Source organism: Drosophila suzukii, chromosome 3, assembly GCF_043229965.1.
Source record: "Drosophila suzukii chromosome 3, CBGP_Dsuzu_IsoJpt1.0, whole genome shotgun sequence".
Classification (NCBI taxonomy): Eukaryota; Metazoa; Arthropoda; class Insecta; order Diptera; family Drosophilidae; genus Drosophila; species Drosophila suzukii.
The window spans coordinates 30308688-30327981 of record NC_092082.1 but is presented as its reverse complement, the minus strand read 5'-3'; the positions used below and the strand labels follow the sequence as shown (position 1 = coordinate 30327981).

The following is a 19294-nucleotide window of genomic DNA, read 5'->3' as shown; positions in this document are numbered from 1 at the left end:
ATTAAAAAGTTTAAGAATCGGTTTACATATGGTTGACGCACAAAACTTAAGCACACACCCGGGGAGTCCATCAGGACGGTGGACGGAGGATGCTACGCATGCGATGAAGTGCTGGTATTATTTTCTCTGGATAAAGTACCCTTCAGTTCTGCAGTAGGGACGCGGTGTCATGACTCAAGGCAAAAACCTTTTTTGTTTTTCTTTTTTGTGCCTTAAACGCTATGCCGCTGTTGACGTCAGCAGAAAAGTCGGCGCAGCGTAGAAGACTGCCTACGAAAACGATCGTGCAACAAAAAAAAGGCAGACATTCGGAAGTTCCCTCTCTTTCTTTGTCTTATAATCTGCCAGCACTCAGCGCTCTGGGAGACAAATTTCTCTGTTATGTTCGGCTAGCGACTAATATTTCGGCGGAAATGCCCTAATATTTTAGAAGCATTATTGTATATCGGGAAAAAAACTAATATTGTTTTATAAAAATAAATTATTTGATTATAGTAAAATTAAGTGAATCGAATTTACTTATAAAGTTATACCTACGTATTATAAATATTACAATATAATTTTTAAGTTAAGTTATAACAATTTAGTCCGTTAAAATTGATTTAAATACTTTAAACATTTTAATATTACCATTTTTAAAAAATTGATACTGTGTTTCTTACTCAAGATGTAAAAATTATACAGTCGGATATTTTTCGCTTTAGAAAGGGTATAGGTGCAGTGGCACGCGCGAAGAGAAAACAAAAGAAATCAAGGGGTGAGAGGAGGATTTGGTTCATTCTGTTTGAGTTATTAAAAGGGAAGCAGCCATTTAAATTGTGCGCAACAGATTTACTTTTTTCGTTTTTTAAAGTGAAAATAATAGAGTCAGTTAAGTGGTACATTAAGTTTAAGATGTTGTGCATTGATCTTAGTTTAAAGTATTAAGGTATTCAATGGGTTCAGTTAGCCGAAAAAAAAAATCCTGCAAAGGGTGAAACACAGCTCTAAAAGGTAAATATGCAAATAAACAAATAAAACTAGTTTTTTAAACATATTCGAGGGACCCGGACAAAGGTTTAAGGAAGGCGATGGCCAATATAAAGAGCAAATTAACGTAACATAATTAGGCTTACTAACAATAATTGTCCTTTAACAGAAAACTGAATTAACACTATTTAATTAATATGAATTTAAAAGTAAATAAAAATGTATGTATTTTAAATTCTTTATTTTCATAAGTGAAAACTCATTGGAAATATTCTGATTTTCACAAGTGATTTCACGTGGGACGTGTCACCGGCACGTGACAGGCCATACGACAAATGAGTATAAGGAACAAGTGAAATCCCGTGGGACTTCGAAAAATTTTCATTTGAACTTTGCACTTGTGAAAATGCGGACATCCCATACAATTTCCTATATGGAGTGTCACTTGTTCTTCACTTGTGCAAGAGGACATGTCCCACGGGATTCACAAGGTGATTCCCAATTGAAACTTTAAGGGTAATTTTTACGGAGTAAATACCAAATGTTAAAAAAACAATGACCAAAAAAAATTTTCAGTTCGGTTGGTGTAATTTTTATTTTACTATTTTTAACCGGATGGCCGACGGAAAACTTTTATTTGTGGGAACGAGATGGTGGGAATCAAAAACATATTTGAACGTGAGTATTTTGTGTGTGTGTGTATGTAGATATGTATATGTATGTAGATATGGATATGTATGTAGATATGTATGTACGTTTATATGGATATGTATGTATGTAATGTTCGCAGGATTTATATTTATTAACTAATTAATGCCGCCGGGTATGTGTTGTTGTGGACGTTTTCGATTTCTTTGTATGAGGACTGTTTTTGTAAAAACGAAAAAATATATGCAAGTATTTTAGCGGCTGCGGATATACAGTGAGAAAATCTTGGAAAGTTTTGGGGCCTGAATTGGCAGAACACTGGAAATTAAATAGTTCTCACTGTATGCTTGGCATAGGTTAGGTTAGGTTAGGTAGGAGTGGTTGGAGATTAAATCCTAATCCCCACACTTAGGCCACATTGGGCCCCTTGTGATACCACATGATCTCTGATTAGATCCTTTTCCCTAGCTCATGGGTTACTTGCTTTCGCGAAGTATTTTGTTCTTCTTAGATAAGATCTTTTGGATGCTTACGCCCTGAGTGGCCGCAAGGTTCGGAAGTGTGTAGCTACCTAGGGTTTGAAAGCGCTTTAGGTTATGCGCTGGGCAGAAGCATAGGAGGTGTTCGATGCTCTCCTCTTCGTCTATCTGTTTGCAGCTGCGGCAGAAGTCGTGGATACTTAGTCCCAGCCTTAGCGCGTGAGTCCCTATAAGACAGTGGCCCGTGAGGGCATTTAGGAGAGTAGAGATGTCCTCCCTGCTACATTGTAGGAGAGTTTTTGTTCATTTCGAGTTGTAGTTTGGCCATGTGAGTCTAGAATTGTGGCATGTTGAGATTGAGTTCCAACGGTTGTTGGAAAGTGTATACAATCTCTGTCTGAGATGGAGCTTGCAGGTAGCCATGGGCATACCTACCGTGTCCTTATCATGAAGGATATCGGCGGTTATCCCCTGTCATGCTAGCTCGTCTGCTATGCAGTTGACCTCAATACTGCGGTGTCCAGGCACTCAGATGAGGTTGATTCTCAGATGAGTGGCCATCTCGTTAAGAAATTTGCGGCATTCAGAGATTGTTTTTGAGTTCGTTGTGTAGGAGTCGAGGGCCCTGAGGGCTGCTTGACTATCCGAGAAGATGAAGATATCTATGTCTTGATGTACAAACGTGTTCAGGGCGCTTCCTGAATTGCCATGACTTCCGCTTGGAAAACATTACAGTGGTCTGGTAGGCGGAATGAGACTTTTATGTACAGTTCGGGGGAAAAGACTCCCCCACCTGTTTGGGAGTTAAGCTTGGAGCCGTCCGTGTATATGTTGACGGCGTTTACGAATTGATGTGGGAGGTTGTCCCAGTCTGAACAGGTGGGAATATAGATCTTGTATCTTCTTTCGAAGTTGACTATGGGTGGGACGTAGTCTGTATTACGTGGTAGGGGTGAATGTTTTGATAGGATATTGGAGTGACCCGTGGGGCCCGTTGTCCATGCCGCTGCTTCACGGAGCCTCAGCGCTGTTGCAGATGCCCAGAATTGTGTTTAGTGCCTCAGTGGCGGTAGTGAGAAGCGCCCCACTGATGCAGAGATCTGCGCTTCTTTGGATCTTGTGAAGGATCCGGAGGTTGCAGTTCTTATCTGGAGAAGGCCACCAAACGATGTTTCCGTAGAGGAGAATGGGCCTGACTATTGCAGTATATAGCCAGTGAACTATCATGGGGAGAAACCCCACTGCCTCCCTATGGCTTTCTTACAAGCGAAGAGGGCTATGGCCGCTTTGCGTGTTGTTGTTATCTGTCCAGAGGAGCTTTTTGTCAAGGATGACACCTAGGTACTTTGCTTGGTTGCTAAAGGTTAGGCGCGTTTGGTGTAGTTTTGGGGGAACTAGAATTGGTACCTTATACTTGTTGTAAAGAGAACTAGTTCGGTCTTTTCTGGGTTAACGCCCAGTCCACAGACAGCCGTCAACCTGGAGAGGGTGGATAAGGCTGTCTCCATTAGATTGCAAGGGGTTTGTGGGAATTTGCCCTGAAGTAGGATAACCACGTCATCCGCGTAGGCTACCACTTTTGTGCCCGCCTCTTTGTTGACCACTAAAACCCATAAAAGAGGTGAGAGTACGCCCTCTTGTGGGGCTCTTCTACTGACGTTCCTGGTCGAGTGGGCTGATCCCATAGTGCAGTACACTATTCTGCTGGTTAGCATGGTGTGTATGAGTCCCACTATGGGCCGCTCAATGCCCAGTTCAGTCAGAGCACCAGTAATCGCCGTTGGGGTGACGTTGTTAAAGGCGCCTTTTATATATAGAAACTCTGCCAGAGAGTATTTCTTATTGTGGAAACCTCTCTCTATACTGGACACTAGAGAGTGGAGGGCGGTATCTGTCGATTTGCCCTTACGGTACCCGTGTTATGCGTCAGAGAGTAGGCTATGGTCGATGGTTAGCCTGATATGGGTGTCAATTAGCCTTTCCAGGGTCTTCAACAAGAAGGAAGAGAGACTAATCGGACGGAAGTCCTTTGGGTTGGTGTGGGAGGGTTTGCCGGCTTTCGGTATAAAAATTACCTTAACGTCCAGCCACCTTGTTCGAATATGGCTTAGAGCAAGGCAGCCGTGGAAGATGACTGTCAGCCAGGGTAGGGAAATATCTAGTGTCCGTTGTAGCTGGGCCGGGAAGAACCCATCTGGGCCGGGGGATTTGAAGGGCTTAAAAGAGTTAACAGCCCATTGAATGCGACCTGGGTTTGAGATGTTGTCTATACTGGTCGTCTAAGTTCTCCTCTATGTAGAGGTCCTCCACTGCATGGGTGTTTTTAGGGAAGTGGGTGTAGTTCAGTAGTTCACCTGACTGTTTTCCGTCCAGCTGTCAGCATTGGTTTTTAGATAGCCAATGGTTGCTGGAGATTTTGCTAAAATTCTTCTGAGTCTGGATGCTTCCGCAGTAGATTTTATGCTACTGCAGAAATTAGCCCAAGCTCTTCGTTTTGATATTCTAATTTCCTATTTGTATAGGCTTAGTTTTGTATGGTATAAATTCCAGGAAGATTTCCTATTGTTGTATTTAGCTCTATTAAAGTAAGTTCTACACTCTCTTTTGAGGTTTGCCAGGGTTGCGTTCCACCATGGTGGTTTGTGCTTTGCTTTGACTGTTCTGCTTGGGCAAGCCCTTTTTAAGGCCTCACCACAGATATCAGTAAAGGTGTTAACTAGGTTATCTAAGTCTTGACCGTTTCGTATGTGCGTCGGTGGAGCGTGTAGGTTCCTGTTGAGGAGATTTTTGTAGTATACCCAGTTGGTTAATCTTAGATTAGTAATGTTCTCGGCGGGAGGACAGTCTAGAGTTATTGTAAATGCTATGTATCGGTGGTCTGAGTATGAGTGCTCGATCCCCACCCTCCACGCTCCTAGCTGGTTAAGTAGGGGATCAGCTATTAGAGTAATGTCTAAGACTTCCCTCCTATTTCTAGTGATGAAAGTTGGGTCATTACCTCTGTTGCAGATGAATAGATTTGATTGAAGGAGATAGTCGTAGAGTAACTCACCCCTTTCGTTTGTGTTCGTACTTCCCCATTGTGTGCGGTGTGAATTAGCGTCCCCACCCAGGATGAGTTCCTTAGATGAGTGAGTATGTACGAGTTGTTGTGTGGTGATGTTTAGAGTGGCCCTTCGTAGTCGTGAGCCAGATAGAATGATGCTATGGTGTGATGTGTGTTTTCGTTTAGCTCCAGTCTGACCGTGGTGAGGTCGCCTTCGCTAAACTGTGGAATAAGAAATGTGTTAAAGTGTGCCTTTGTTAGAATGCATGTTCTGGTTTTACCCTTATCCTTGGTGTAAAACAGCTTGTATAGGGCGGTTGATAAGCCACAGATTGTAACCAACAATCCATGGCTCTTGAATGAAGACTACGTCTATGTTGCCTGTTACCAGGCGGGTGAGGAGGGCAGCGGATGCTGCCTTGCTGTGGTGCAGGCTAATCTGCAGAAACTGCACTATCTTTGGGGCCGTGGTCGGGCTGGGTACCCTCCGGAGGACAGTGCGCCCTGGTCGGGTTGTGTCCTGAGTACACAGCTGGTTCAGGCTCTCTGTAAGCTCCGAGTCGGTTGACACATAGCCGGTGAGGGTGGCCTCCTCATGCTCCAATTCGTCGTCGCTCGGGGGTTCGTACAAAGCACAGGCAGCCAGGTTGTCTACCGCTAGCTTATCCGTGTCATAGATGCGCAGTTGCACCTTATCGAACCCTTAGTTCACACGGTTTTGTTGGGCTGCGAGGGGTTCCAAGCAGGCCTGGTTCAAGAGGATAACCACGTTCATGGTGACGCGCTCGGTTTTCTCCACCTTGACCACCTTCCAACCGCCTGTTGGAAGTTTCGGATTGAACCTGGTCAGCAGGCTGAGTATAGCCTCTGGTTCCGAGGGTTCCGACGACAGCCACACCCTCGCTCTTGGTCGAGACGGGATGTCTGCGGCCTCGCAAACTGCCAGCTTGGCCCCGGGGTAGACCTCGCCGACCTTGTTAATGGCAGTCTTGTAAAGTGCTGCCGACCTCTCGTCTTCACAGGCGATCAACTTAACGTTGCTCTGGTACCACCCTGCATCTGTGCAATCGGGTGGCGGACCTGGGTTCTCGTCCAGCACATTTAAGGCCACTGACGCAAGGGCCCGTCTAACCAAACCCCATTGGTTCCTTGGGATCGTTCCGCCTTCATCGCTCTGGTCGATGACTCCAATGATCTTCCGATCCTTTACTACTTCAGCAAAGGATCTCGACCATGTGCCGCGGTTGGTTACTCTGGCCTCCTTGCTCGCTGGTTGAGCTGTCTCCATCGACCTTTCTCGCTATGGGATTACCGCCTTTGCCCAGGCTATGTCCTCTTGGATTTTTAGGTAATCCAATTTTTACGCTTGATCTTCTCGTATCGGGTTGGTGGCCAGCCGTTTGAGGATCCGAAAAGCTTTCTTGCGATCAAGAGGTCCTGCCTGGTTAGGTGGTACCCTCTTGAACTCCTTTGCCCTGGTACTGACCACGAGACCGGCTTTGGCGATCCCCTCAGGCTGGAGTAGCTGGTTAGCCACACCTACGCTGGTGGAAGGCTTGGGCTTGTCGTTGTGGTGAGCTGGGCTTAGCCGGCTGCGTTGTTCGCTGCCCTTGGCAGGGGTCGACGTCACAGGGACTAGGGTAATCGGAGCCGTGATCTTGCTCTTCTTATCACCGTTGGTAACGACTTCCGACTTTTTGAGAGTGTCGGGCTCTTTTTTGTTGTTGCTGCCTGTTTTTTTGTTGTTATTAGTTAAATTCTCCATGTTAGTTCCCACGAGCTGCGGAGAAGGGACAGGTCCACCCGGGCAGAGATCCGCTGTACCCGGATAAGGCTGACTTAGAACAGGCGGTCGCCACTTGCCTGAGCTCACCGTTTGAGACTGAGTTTTTTGATAACTGGGGCTCCCAGCCAGATTGACTCTCTGCACGGTTCGAATGACACCTTAGTCCAGCCCGGGGTGAGATGAGTTGTGTGGGTAGGGAAGAGGTAGGTACAAAGAGTGTGGGAAGGGGGTATGGGTGAGCTATTTGTCGGAGGCGGCAGCACAAGCGCGACGTCGGTACTGCTACGGCGCAGATACCCGCTGACTGTCCGGGGCTATTTATTTACGCTTCGTGTTGGGGGCTTGGCGGTAGCCGGGTCGTATCCAAATTCCACGCTTATTCGTAGCTACCCTGGAGAACCGTTCAGTAGCCTTCAGCTCGGCGCCCTCCGAGCCATCCCACTAGCTCTTTGGCATAAATTTGCACAATATTTTTTATTAACTTGAAATTTTATTCTCGATTTTATATATAGGTGTATGTATTTTAGGACGTACGGCCAAATGCAATTACAAAAGGAGTCGGAAAAATGCTAGATGGCGCGGAGATGCCGGCGGGAATTTGCGGCGACGGCGGGCTGCTGCGCTGGGCTTTGGCGGTTTGCTCAAAAGTCCACGATTTTCCACGAGGGGGGAGGGGGGGTCGAGGTAAATGTCCACGTGGACATAGTAAAAATTTAATTGTAACCTTTATGTTATTTATTCCACTTTTAAATTTACTATAAAACTTATATTTATTTACCATTTTTAAAAATCTCTCATTTTTAATAGGAAAAAAAAATTTTTTTAATGAAAAAGTCCACGTGTACAAAATGGGGGGGGAGGCGGGTTAGTTAAAAATCCACGATTCTCCACGAGGGGGGGAGGGGGTGTCAAAAAGTGATTAAAATTTGTCCACGTGGTTTATGGACGGCCCCTAATATGTTGTTTTTTTTTTCTAATATTAATGGCAATGTTTTTGTTTGCTTAGCAGCTTGGTTTGCAAGCTCGTTTCCAATTATTCCGCAGTGCCCTGACCCATTTCATAGTGAATTTGTTTCTACTTTAAAATCATTTTTTAATTTATAGTGCTGTTAGAGCTGAGAGTGAGTCGGACCATTCTGCCAATTTTTTAATTTCGTTTTTCCGCATATCAACATTCGTAAGGAAGAACAAGGTGGGAGCATTTGCTGGATTACGACGTGTTGTGTGGATATTAATTTGTAGGCTACTCCGCTATCAGATTTCGAGCCGTTTTGGAGCGTATGTTGTTTTAGGGTATCTTTAATTTTTAGAAAGTTTTGATAGTTTTCTGTCGGTAATGTGTTGGGCTTGGATGAGTTGTGTAGGGATTTACTTATCTTAGAGATGACCACGTTGGAGTAGTCGAAGTACCCGTTACTTGTAGAGTAGAAGGGTATACTAAATTCGTCGGGAATTATGTAGCAGGCAGAAGGAATCGTTTCCGGCCCCATAAAGTATACATATTCTTGATCAGAATCTCTAGCCGAGTCGATTTAGCCAAGTTTGTTTGTCCGTATGAACGCTGAAATTTCGGAAACTACAATAAGCTGTAATACTGGGATTAGGCATGGAGACTTTAGAGATTCCTGCGCACAGCACTGTTGTTTCGTCGGGGCGCCACGCCCACAAACCGCCCAAAACTGTGTCACCTATATTTTAATGCTAGATTAAAAAAAAAAATTATAAATCAATTGACCCAAAAAAAAATATTTGCACACCCACTCTAACGCTCACAAACCGCCCACAAGCCACCCAAAATCATCCATATGAACGCTGATATCTCGGACTCTAGAAATGCTAGAAAGTAGGGATTTAGGGGGGAGCCTGCTTCAGAGGCTTTAAAATGTCTACCCAAACTATCCAAGAATGTGTCCCTATAATTTCAGAAGCAAATCCCAATTTTTTTTAAATTACAGCAGAAATAGTGAAAATAATATAGTTAATAAAAAAATCTGAGAAGACCGTTGAAATATATAACAAATAAACCCTGATTCAATCGAATATTTCTTTCCTTTCATCTCAAAACTAACAACAGCAATATTTCGTAGAGGAAATAACTCATTTGCCAAGGGTCGCAACGGTTCGTCGCCATCTTAAATTCGTATCGCCCTTGCAGGTCAGAGATGGATTCCACACACTTTTCTTTGGTGGCATTCATAGAAATCACTAAAAAATGGAAGGTGCATTTTTCAACACAAACATCATTTTCAAATACTTCCATTAATCGTCTTTCGTTACAAACACAGTGCGTTGGTAAGTGATGATATTTGCTGGTTCTGTCTAAACAAGTAAAAAAACAAGAAAGATCGCTATAGTCAAGTACCTCGACTATCAGATACCCGTTACTCAGCTAAGGGGACCAAAGGAAGATGGAGATATGCAAGCAGCAAAGCGAGATTGTAATGCGCATCCTACCCGCTATCTCAACATATGGTTATGTGGGCGGCAGACATATTTAAGCGTTATGGGCGTTAGAGTGGGCGTGGCAATCGATAGGTATTGACGAGACGAATAAGTTACAGTAAAAATTTGTTTTCTCGCACAAAAGCTGTAGGCACCACAGTTTTGGGCGGTTTGTGGGCGTTAGAGATAGCGCACCCTTCTAAAACAAACTGGCGCTGTGTAAGAAGCTCAGGATTCTACATACCAAATCCCAACTTTCTGGCTTTTGTAGTTTTCGAGATCTCGGCGTTCATCCGGACGGGCAGACAGACGGACATGGCTAGTTCGATTCGGCTAGTGATTCTGATCAATATATATAGTTTATGGAGTCGGAACGCTTCCTTCTACCTGTTACATACTTTCCGACGAATCTGTATACCCTTTTACTCTACGAGTAACGGGTATTATTAGCTCATCAAAATCTGTCAATTTGGTCATCAATGAGCGGCTTTGTTAAGATTGACATAAAAAACAAACTAAAAGTTTTGTGATGACGGGAGGGGTGAAATTTTCTAACAAGAGTGCAGAGAAAAATCCAAATCCAACGATTTACAGGTGTCGTACAGCCGGAATTACGTCCATGATCAATATACTAGTAGCTGTACCCCTACATCTGGCAAAATGCACCAGTTGGGCGTTGTCTCCCAAGATAGGGAATATGAAGAAATAGAACCACTAGGTGGGTACTACACATGCAGTCCAAAGACTGCAGGAAAACGGATGTCCAGAAGAAAGTCCTGTCTGCGTTCCCTAAAAGAGACCTTTATCCTGAAGGATACAATGCCGACCAATGTTCCTACAGTACGAAAAAGTACACAAGGACGATATCTGGGAAGTTCACCACACCAAGAAGATCGCCGTTAAATTACTCATGGATATATTAAACGTGAGGATTATACAAATGTATAGGACAAACGATACGTACAAAAACGCCGGGGCCAACATTACGACCTGTAGAAAATTGTGACCAACATGAGTGCCCCAAAAAGTGAATCCGCCAAGGAGGAGGTCGAGCCCCAAAACAATCAGTGTAAACATTGATAATAAAACTACCGAAAGACAAAAGGCGATATAGTTAATTACAAACAAGGTGGATCCGTGTTTCATTACCCTAACATCCCTGCGAAGAAAATTTCTGACCATAAATATTTGTAGAAGTTATGATTTAGGAACCAAGTCAAGTCAGCGGTCAAGCCATTTAGTCGTATTATTCCGTGCAGTCCACAGCACCCACTTGTTGGATTCTCGAAAACCTTTAAATAGGCCTTCGAGTCTCGATATTTTTATCGGGGCAGTCGTGTTTCAGTATTCGGTTGTGTAGTTTCTGGTAGTTGTTAGGTTTCGCGACCCTTAGCATTATCAGCGTGCTGCATGTTAGGAACGGATGACGAGCCTCCTGTATTGAACTTTCAACGAAACAGCCCAAAGACGATTGATAGCGTTCGAGCGACGCATGTATGCTAACCCTACAGTGCACGGAACGTATATAGAACTAATGCATGAGTATTTGTCATTCGGATAGATGTCAGTAACAGACAATGTCATTCCCAGAAAATCCTAATACTTCATCCTGTAGCAGTGCATACTCAGACCTCAAAGCTCTTCTACAAAGCTTAGGGTCGTGTTCGATGCTTTTTTAAGAAAAACATCGCAGCTCTTACTGAACAAACTTCTTATGGTGGGTGCAACCATAAACCCATGTGTGTATGCCATCTTGCTGAGATTTTGCTTACGAACATTCGCTGTGACCGCGCTCTTGCTAAACGTTGGTTTAATAGTTGAGCGAAATCTTTGCCAAATCATATTCGAAAGGATCACTGGCAATAGTCGAAGACTTCTATATCGACGATCTCTTATCACAATCAGTTCCCCTGATCGATCTCATATCGCGACCCGATTCCCTGGAAATCCAGAAATCTGCTGGCATTGTGCTGGCCAAATGAGCAGCAAACTGTGATCCCGACGAGAGTCTTCAGTCCTTCGATGTACCCACTGCTTCCGATGCAAGCCCAATCTGAAGCACTCGGCCATTCAGAGTTAGTGGAGTTGATCTTTTTGATCCAATTCAAATCCATAGACATTCCCGGCAAAACCCCACTCAAAATGTACGACGCAATTTTTATTTTCTTCTGGGCAAAAGCCGGTTGTACGATTTCGTGGGGGCTGTGAAGTCCGCTGAACATTTTTTTCATTAATGGAATCGGAAACGCTCTGGTAAAGGAAGACGAAGTTCATGCTGTGCTCCTCGATGTCGAAGCGGTGGTAAACTCACGTCTATTGTTCGCAGATAGAAACAGTCCTAACGATGTGGAAGCTATCACTCCTGCACACTTTCTCGTCAACACCACTGTCGCTACATTGTCACATCCATCGACGAAGGACAACCGGAGCCCGTATCGGCAATCTAGCTGGGCTTGTGGCGAGATTGGTTGCACGAATACCTTACAAAATTGCAACAACGGACCAAAATTAAGAAGGACTTCGCAAACATGGTTGCTCGGAATTTTCACTGATGTGATCCCTGGGTAAGGTGCGAGTGGCAAATGTGAAAACCAAATGCAGAACCTACAAGCGAGCAATTTACTATCTGGCCAACTACCATTAGATTGAAGACCTGAAGCTCTTCATGATCATGATAGCCAACCCTGTAAACCTGCTAGAAGCAACCCTGGGCTGAGTAAACTTTTCGCCTCTGAGGCGAGTTGGAACAGAAATATATTTTTGAAATCAACTACGAAAGAAAATCATCGTGTTGGTCTAATTTTCTACCGACCAAAGGTGGACTCTTAAAGATGTTTAACAAAATGGCGGTCTATGTCTCTTTAGTCTCAAATCGTATTTTGAACAGGTTCTTGAAATACTTCCACTCAAGGCCGATGTAGCCCACTTGCACACTGCGAAGCACTGCCCTCCATGCAATTGCTAAGTGGCATAATTTGACCACTACCAGTTAGTGGATTTTCCGCTAAAATTATGTCCGCAGATAAAATAATTTTGGCAGAGTAACGGCAGTCTTCTGTGTAGTTGATGCCTGCACAGTTTTGGGCAGCTCCAGAACTAGGCGCCACTAGTCCGCGGATATAGGAGGAGTTGGTACAGATCCAATTTTTGATATTGATTCCAGATTGTCCTGAACAGAATCTCGGTTTCGTTCAGTAATATTCAACTTCTCGAAAGCTTCGAACTTTACGGACCGCCAAGTCAAGGGCTAGCCGTACACGCTACCCAAAAACCCTTTGTCATTATTTCTGATACATTAACTCAACGTGTGCTCTCTTTATTTCGCTCCTTTTAGTCTCTCCTACTAATTCCTTCAGTATACTTTGTCTCGTACAACTACACAGAAAAAAAAACGAGCCAGGATCAATTTGACATGCGCATGGTAAATTTGTGATTTTTAGACACATATCATTTTTACCATTAAATAATGTCAAATTGATACCAAAAAATTTCAAGTTGTCGATTTCTCTCTTTTCCGAAATTCTTTGACATTGAAAAAGAGAGGATATAGCAACATGGCGACATCCATCACGTGAGTGGAAGCGAAAAAGATATATTCGAAATTCGAATTGGACTACTTCGATCTTGTTTTCTCGCTTGCACTTACATACGTTTTAGTGGATTTTTTGACACTTGAGTTTTATCGTGAAGCCGGTCAGACGTACATTTTCAGTGTTTCCCTAAGTGCGCAGAACAAGGAAAAGGTGAGTAAATTTCATATATAATGTGTATATGTCTAAAGTGCTATAATAACATAGTAACATAATAAGCGGAAAAAACTAAAATCGTGTGCGATTTTCTTAGTGGCTTTTTTCATATAACTGCCCTACGACAACAAAAGCACGTGCAACTATGTATGAACATTACGGCGGTCCACATTTGTATGGAAATTTTTAAGGTCCTACTCTCACCCGCCTATACGGTGCGCTTTGAGGTATTTAATGTATATTAAAAGAAATTTTTTGAAAAAAACGCGTTTTATATTATTTTCATACGGGTGGCCTTGAATTGGTTTCATTTCTCAAATTCGTTTGCCACCTTTCCGAACTACTTTGAAAGCTTTAAAAATTGAAAAAGGTTAGAATTTACACGACATTTTTTTTTAAATATCGACAATAAGGTACTAAAGTCCTCGAGTTGCATAATAAGTCATTTAAAACATTTCGCAAATAATTTTATTTATTTTTGAAAAAACCCGATTCATAAATGGACTTTCTGTAAACACTTATATACCCAAATAAGGAAGAACAAAGAAGGCAATATTCAATTATATATATTTATTTATTATTTAAAAACAAATTAGCATAAGTAAATAATTGTAGGGGACTTTTTCTGTCGTTTGCTCGCTTCGTTAACGCGGCACCAAATTTATATGGCGCGACAGCAGATGAAGATGCCATGGCATGGTTGATATTAAAGCGTTCATTAAACATGATTCAAAAACGGCTTTCCGTGTTTCGGCGAAGCTCTCCTTTTTTTTAAACATTTTTTTAGGCTAAACAAATCTTTGTTAAGCCGCGCTATGGATTTAATAATATGATGGTGAGGTTGGACTGAAATTCCCCTTTGACTCCAAATGGTAACTAGCATTTGTGTTACATCATTGGCGCTTTGTAACAATCTTTTTCCGGAAAATCTAGTAATATAGAGGACACTAGATAATACGGATTTCTTAGATGGTAAATCCGTTGTGTCAAGTTCGGATTTTAGATGTCCAACCAGAACAGAGAACGTCACTTTTATAAGTTTGGAGTGCTTGTCGCACTCACAAACAACAAGAATAGAATAACACACCCAAACGCACAAATCGCTTTCCGTGTTTCGTATTTTTGCATTTCGTAACTCACTCAAACAGTAAGCGTAGATTCTATTTCACCAGACACTCAAAAAATTTGCGCAGATAAGTGAACTGCACAGTGCACTCAAAGCAAATGTACCAAAAGCAACGGTAGATCACAAAAAGCAATGCGCAATAATGCGCTGTGAGCGAAACACTCATGTTTTAAAGTTATGATTTCGATTGTCTTTAACTTGTATGAATGCAAGATCGCTGGTTTGTTTTTTGGTCGCTTGATTTCAGTTGTTTGTTGAAGCCTTAGAAGGAATAAGCAAAATGACTGAAACGCCGGACTCTATAAAAAGTAAAATTGTTTCTGAAATTACTTTTATTTTTAAGACAAACTAATCTAAGATTAAAATGTATCCAACAAGAAAACTGTTAACGACTGAATTACCTGTTCCTTTATCTGTATGAACGGTCTCAAATTCATATAAAATATGTAATGACTTTCTTGAAAACATTAAAATTAAATACACGCAATGAAGCAGCAAAACACGGCTTTTATTTTCAACTCACATATATGTATGTATGTATGAAGCTAATGCAAGAAAAACAACAACACACGTGTCTCTGACACATTGTTTGTCTCAAGTGTTGTGCTCTCATTTTCGCTCATTCCTTTTGCTTTAGCATATTGATCGGCGTCAACTCATGTATACATGCAGAAAAGAGCACGAAATCGTTTTGCGAGTGTGCGTATGAGCATGTCCGAAAATATCAGTGCAAGGCAACAAACCTCATTTAAGAGTGCCAATCACACTCTAAGTGCCGTAAACGCACAAATGATTCGGGTACACTTATTGTTTGGGTGTACCCTTGCCGTTCTTTCGAATAAAGTTCTGGCTGCAACACATGTCGTATGAGTAATTTTAAAGCAAACTTTGAGGACGACTCGCAAGGCCTGAACAATTTTTTTTTTATTTTTGATTAAATTTTTTACAGACTTTAATCTACCATGTAAAATGGTGAGAACCAGTTTTCATTTTTTGGACCACCGTAATGTACATACATACGTATGCGTAAGCGTGTGTATGTGTAGAGGCTGTTTCAGCGTGAAAGCAAAATTAATAAGTATGTACATCTAACAATAAACATAATTGCATTTAAACAAAAACATATTTTAAAATGCGCTTAAATTTATGTTTAGATGTATGTACATGCCTGTTAATTATTTTTTCTACGTCGCCCTGCAAAGTCGCTTCTCATGTACATATGTACATATGTATGTATAGACAGATGCACGCGTTTTTCATTGCTTTTCATAAAATGTTGCTTATTCTTGAAAGTCTTTCACAAATTTTCTGTTATTACACAATTAATTAAGGTTTCAAAATTTAGCGAGCACTTTCAAGCATATGTGGTGGATGCCGAACAGGAATCTTATACGATTGATTAAAAACTTTAATTATAAGTTAATCACAATTAAGAAATTTTAGTAAATAAGTATACATAAGTAAAAAAAATGACCCAATGTAAATATCTTAAATAATGTGTCATTAAGAAATATTGTAAATATTTTGTACAAACTGTAAATAGGTAAGAAAACGTATTTGAAAATAAAATAAAATAAATAATAAAAAATGTGGTATATTATTTTTTAATTTAAATTTGTCTTTGACATTATAATATCAAATTAACAATAATATCAATTTGGTATTTTTAATATCCAATCTACAACAATGTACATTTGAAATTATAATATCAAATCTTCAACAACATCAAATTAACAACAAAAATATTTTAAAAAAATTGATACCGCTTAATGTAAAAATGATATTACCGACCTTTCTTTTTAACCATTTCGTACATGTCAAATTGATATGTACCGTATCAAGGCCGAAATGATACTGGATTTCATCAAATTGACCATCATATCATATCAATTTTATTTTCTGTGCAGAGAACAAGAGTAAACTGGCAATAGAAACAAAACCTTACCTTTAGCCTTGATAACGAACTCTACAATGACGAGAGAAAGCAAGGAAAAATGCACAAGTACACTGAGAACAATCACATAAAGCAACGAACGGTCTAAAATACACTGACATTATATTATGTTCCGACATACCCTTTAATAAAAGGTTTTTATTACTTGCATAATCTATTAAATAGGCCACTACCATAACACGAATAAATAAAAATCTGCTGTGATGCTACACGCTAGTACCAGCTCGTCTCATTTAGGAAGCTTACAAGAGCTGCAATTGCAATCCCTCCTACTACCTGCAGATACTCTAGCTGGTGTCTTCCGAAGTGTCGCAACTTTAGTTGTTCAGCGCTGGGTAAAAGCAGAGTAGGTGCTCTGTTGTTTCAGGATTTGTTGTTTTCCTTCAGCTTCTCCAGCATTAGTTGTCATACAGGCCAGCGTGCGTATGGGCCAATGGGCTGTTATCCTACTGATGTCCTAAGTCCTCCCTTTTCTCTCTTGGCTCCTAAGATCGATCTCTTGTACTTTCTTTGTAGTACCTTGTATGGTTCCCTTAACTTGGTATAATAGCTGATATTGAAAGCTCTGTACACCCTATTCCTAAGTTCGCATAGCTTCTTGGTATGTGTATGTTTACTTTGAGTAGGAGATTTTGTAGGATCCTTTGTTAGTATACTTGTGAGCTCTCTTACGTACTTGTGCAGAGCCTCGGCAGAGGTTTGTTTCAACTTGTATTTGACAATCTTACCGAACTGAAGTGTCATAGAAAATATACATGAGGTCTGAGAAGGAATTTGTTTCGGCACAATCCATGTCTCAACTTTGTGAATTCTAAATTCAAAATGTAGAGCCAGGCCTAGTGCCTCTTCTCACCCCTAAAAATCCATTGCACTTGAAAAGACAAGGTACGACAAAATATATTGTCAAAACGAGACTTACCCCTTTCATTTGTTTCCGATTTGCCCCAGAGCGTGTACCTGGCACTGGCATCGCTGTCTACTAGAGTTGTTTTGTTGTCTTTTGTCTACTGCAGCTTGATGAAAGGCTCTGTTAGAGCCGCTTCGTCGTGGGGCATGTAAGCTGATGCTAGGAGTCCCTGCTCGGTCCGCGGTGCTGAGGTTAGAACAAAGAAGAGCATTGCGGTTGTTTTTATATTAACACACGCCCTCGACCTACCTGACATGTGTGTGTATATTGTGTAGAATCCTTGAAGTTTCAGACCACAGACTAGACCTTCCCTAGTTCGCCAAAACGGCTGATCGACATTCGACATTGGTTGCTGGCGTGGTAAATACAGTCCTGTCGTTGATGACCATGTAATCCAACAGCTTTTTGGCGTCCTCGACCTCCTCCAGAACCTCACCCGGTTATTCCAAATCGGACCTTGTGGTCCAGCTTCTCCAGCTGCGGCAGTCAACGTTGACGTCATTTCCTTCTCTATTTTGAGGAAGGCCCAGTCGCTAAACTTTTTCGAGACTTGACGAAGAACGTTGGTCGCACTTTTCCGTTTGCGTCACTTTCCCTCTTTGGTGCGCTCTCTCTCTGACCTCCTGCTAGAGCTTACGCTTTGATTGCGATTGGAACGGCTCCGTGTGTTCCTATTTCTCGAAGCCGTCGATTTCTCCAGGCATCTGGCCTTGTCCTCTGTGTCCCTAGGGTCCGTCTTACCCGTCTCATCCTTCCTGACAATCTTTCTTAGAATAAAGTGAAATCGTCTGTCCCTTGACTTCCTGTTGATGGGTGAGGGTTTCTTACCCTTGCTGTTGCCTAGTGGTTTGGCCTTTCCAGACTGGTTCTTGTTTATTGTTAGATTCGGTTGGGCGATACTCATCGGGGCCCCCTCCTCAGGTTTCAACGGAGCCTCTTTAGCCTTACGAGGGGTCTCCAGCTCTGCTGAGAACGGAAATTCAGCGGGCACGGGTCGCATGACACGCCTGACTTGAAGAGAGGTAGTTTTATAACCTGCCTAGGTTCGCCCGACTAACATTCGTCAGCAAACGTAAACCCTTCTTGGGTCACCTCATGTCGATGGATATTGAAAAGTAAAATAAAATAAAGTGTACACTGAAAACATCATTGAAAATCTTAGAATGGTCGTGGCACTCGGGTGAAACAAAAACTGACTTTAGAGGGTTATTATCAAATTTAACTTTCTAACAACAAAAGGAAATAACCAAGTTATATGGGGACGACTTCTGGTCATAGTATTGAGCAAAGCATTGCTAGTGCTAGAAGAAGACCACAAAAAGGTGGTTAAACCTCTAAAAAAATGACCGGCACAAAAAAATATTTTTAGGAGTTAAGAACTATAATGTTTCTATGGTTTACCTTCAAGCTTCGACTGAGAATTGCTCCATAAGATGAACTTATTATTTCCCTTCAAAGTAATTCCCTCTCGATGAAATAAAAATATGCCAGCGATTTTTACATTACTCGAAACATGCCAAATAGTCCCTTTCCGCTTTCCCCGGAGTGTTCTCTTGATTTTGGAAAATAGCCAGAATTCACACGGAGATAGAGTTGTTGTTGTTGTTGTTACCCATAATTCTGGTTTTTTTTAGACGAATTGCTTCACACAAACGACGCATAACGCTTAAATAATATTCCGTAATTACAGTTTAGCCGGGTGAAAGACATTAATAGTGCACTAAAACACGAAAAACCAAAACAAATTCAACTTCCTTTTTGCCCACATGAAGTAATGTAAAGAATGTAACAAATTAAAAAAAATCATAATAAAGGGTAGATCCAAAAAAAAAATACTTTAAGGCTTTCACCTTCGACTTACACAAGTTCTGATGTTAACTTTAGTGACGAAAAAGGATTTTGAATTCGACAAAATACATACATTATCTAAAATTTACCTATGAACGCTACAAAAGAAAATGCCCATTTGCGTCAAAGCTTAAATATTTTGCTGAAGCGGTAGAATGAGTAAATTTAAGATAGCAGAATCCTAATTTAAGGTTGTAACTCCTAGTTTCGGGAGAACACTTCAAGATCAGAACACTTCACGTCTAGTTAAGGTCCGAAACGCTTTCTTCTTCCTGTGAAATACTTTCCAACCGTTAACCATTTTATTCCACGATTAACGGTTATAGATACTTACGTAATTACA

At 41.6% G+C, this 19294-nt stretch overlaps 2 protein-coding genes across 8 annotated transcripts in view; both read right to left on the bottom strand.

The window, feature by feature from the left end:
• The window catches only part of AGO3 (Argonaute 3), a 547891-nt gene that overhangs the window by 202245 nt on the left and 326352 nt on the right, over positions 1 to 19294 (bottom strand). The gene's annotated exons all lie outside the window — the stretch shown is intronic.
• LOC139353045 (uncharacterized) lies at positions 17099 to 19217 on the bottom strand. Its single transcript, XM_070996174.1, has 2 exons — positions 17353 to 19217; positions 17099 to 17289 (listed from the first exon to the last, which is right to left on the bottom strand). The coding sequence occupies exons 1-2, from the start codon at positions 17603 to 17605 to the stop codon at positions 17201 to 17203; spliced, it is 342 nt and encodes a 113-aa protein (XP_070852275.1). The 5' UTR covers positions 17606 to 19217; the 3' UTR covers positions 17099 to 17200.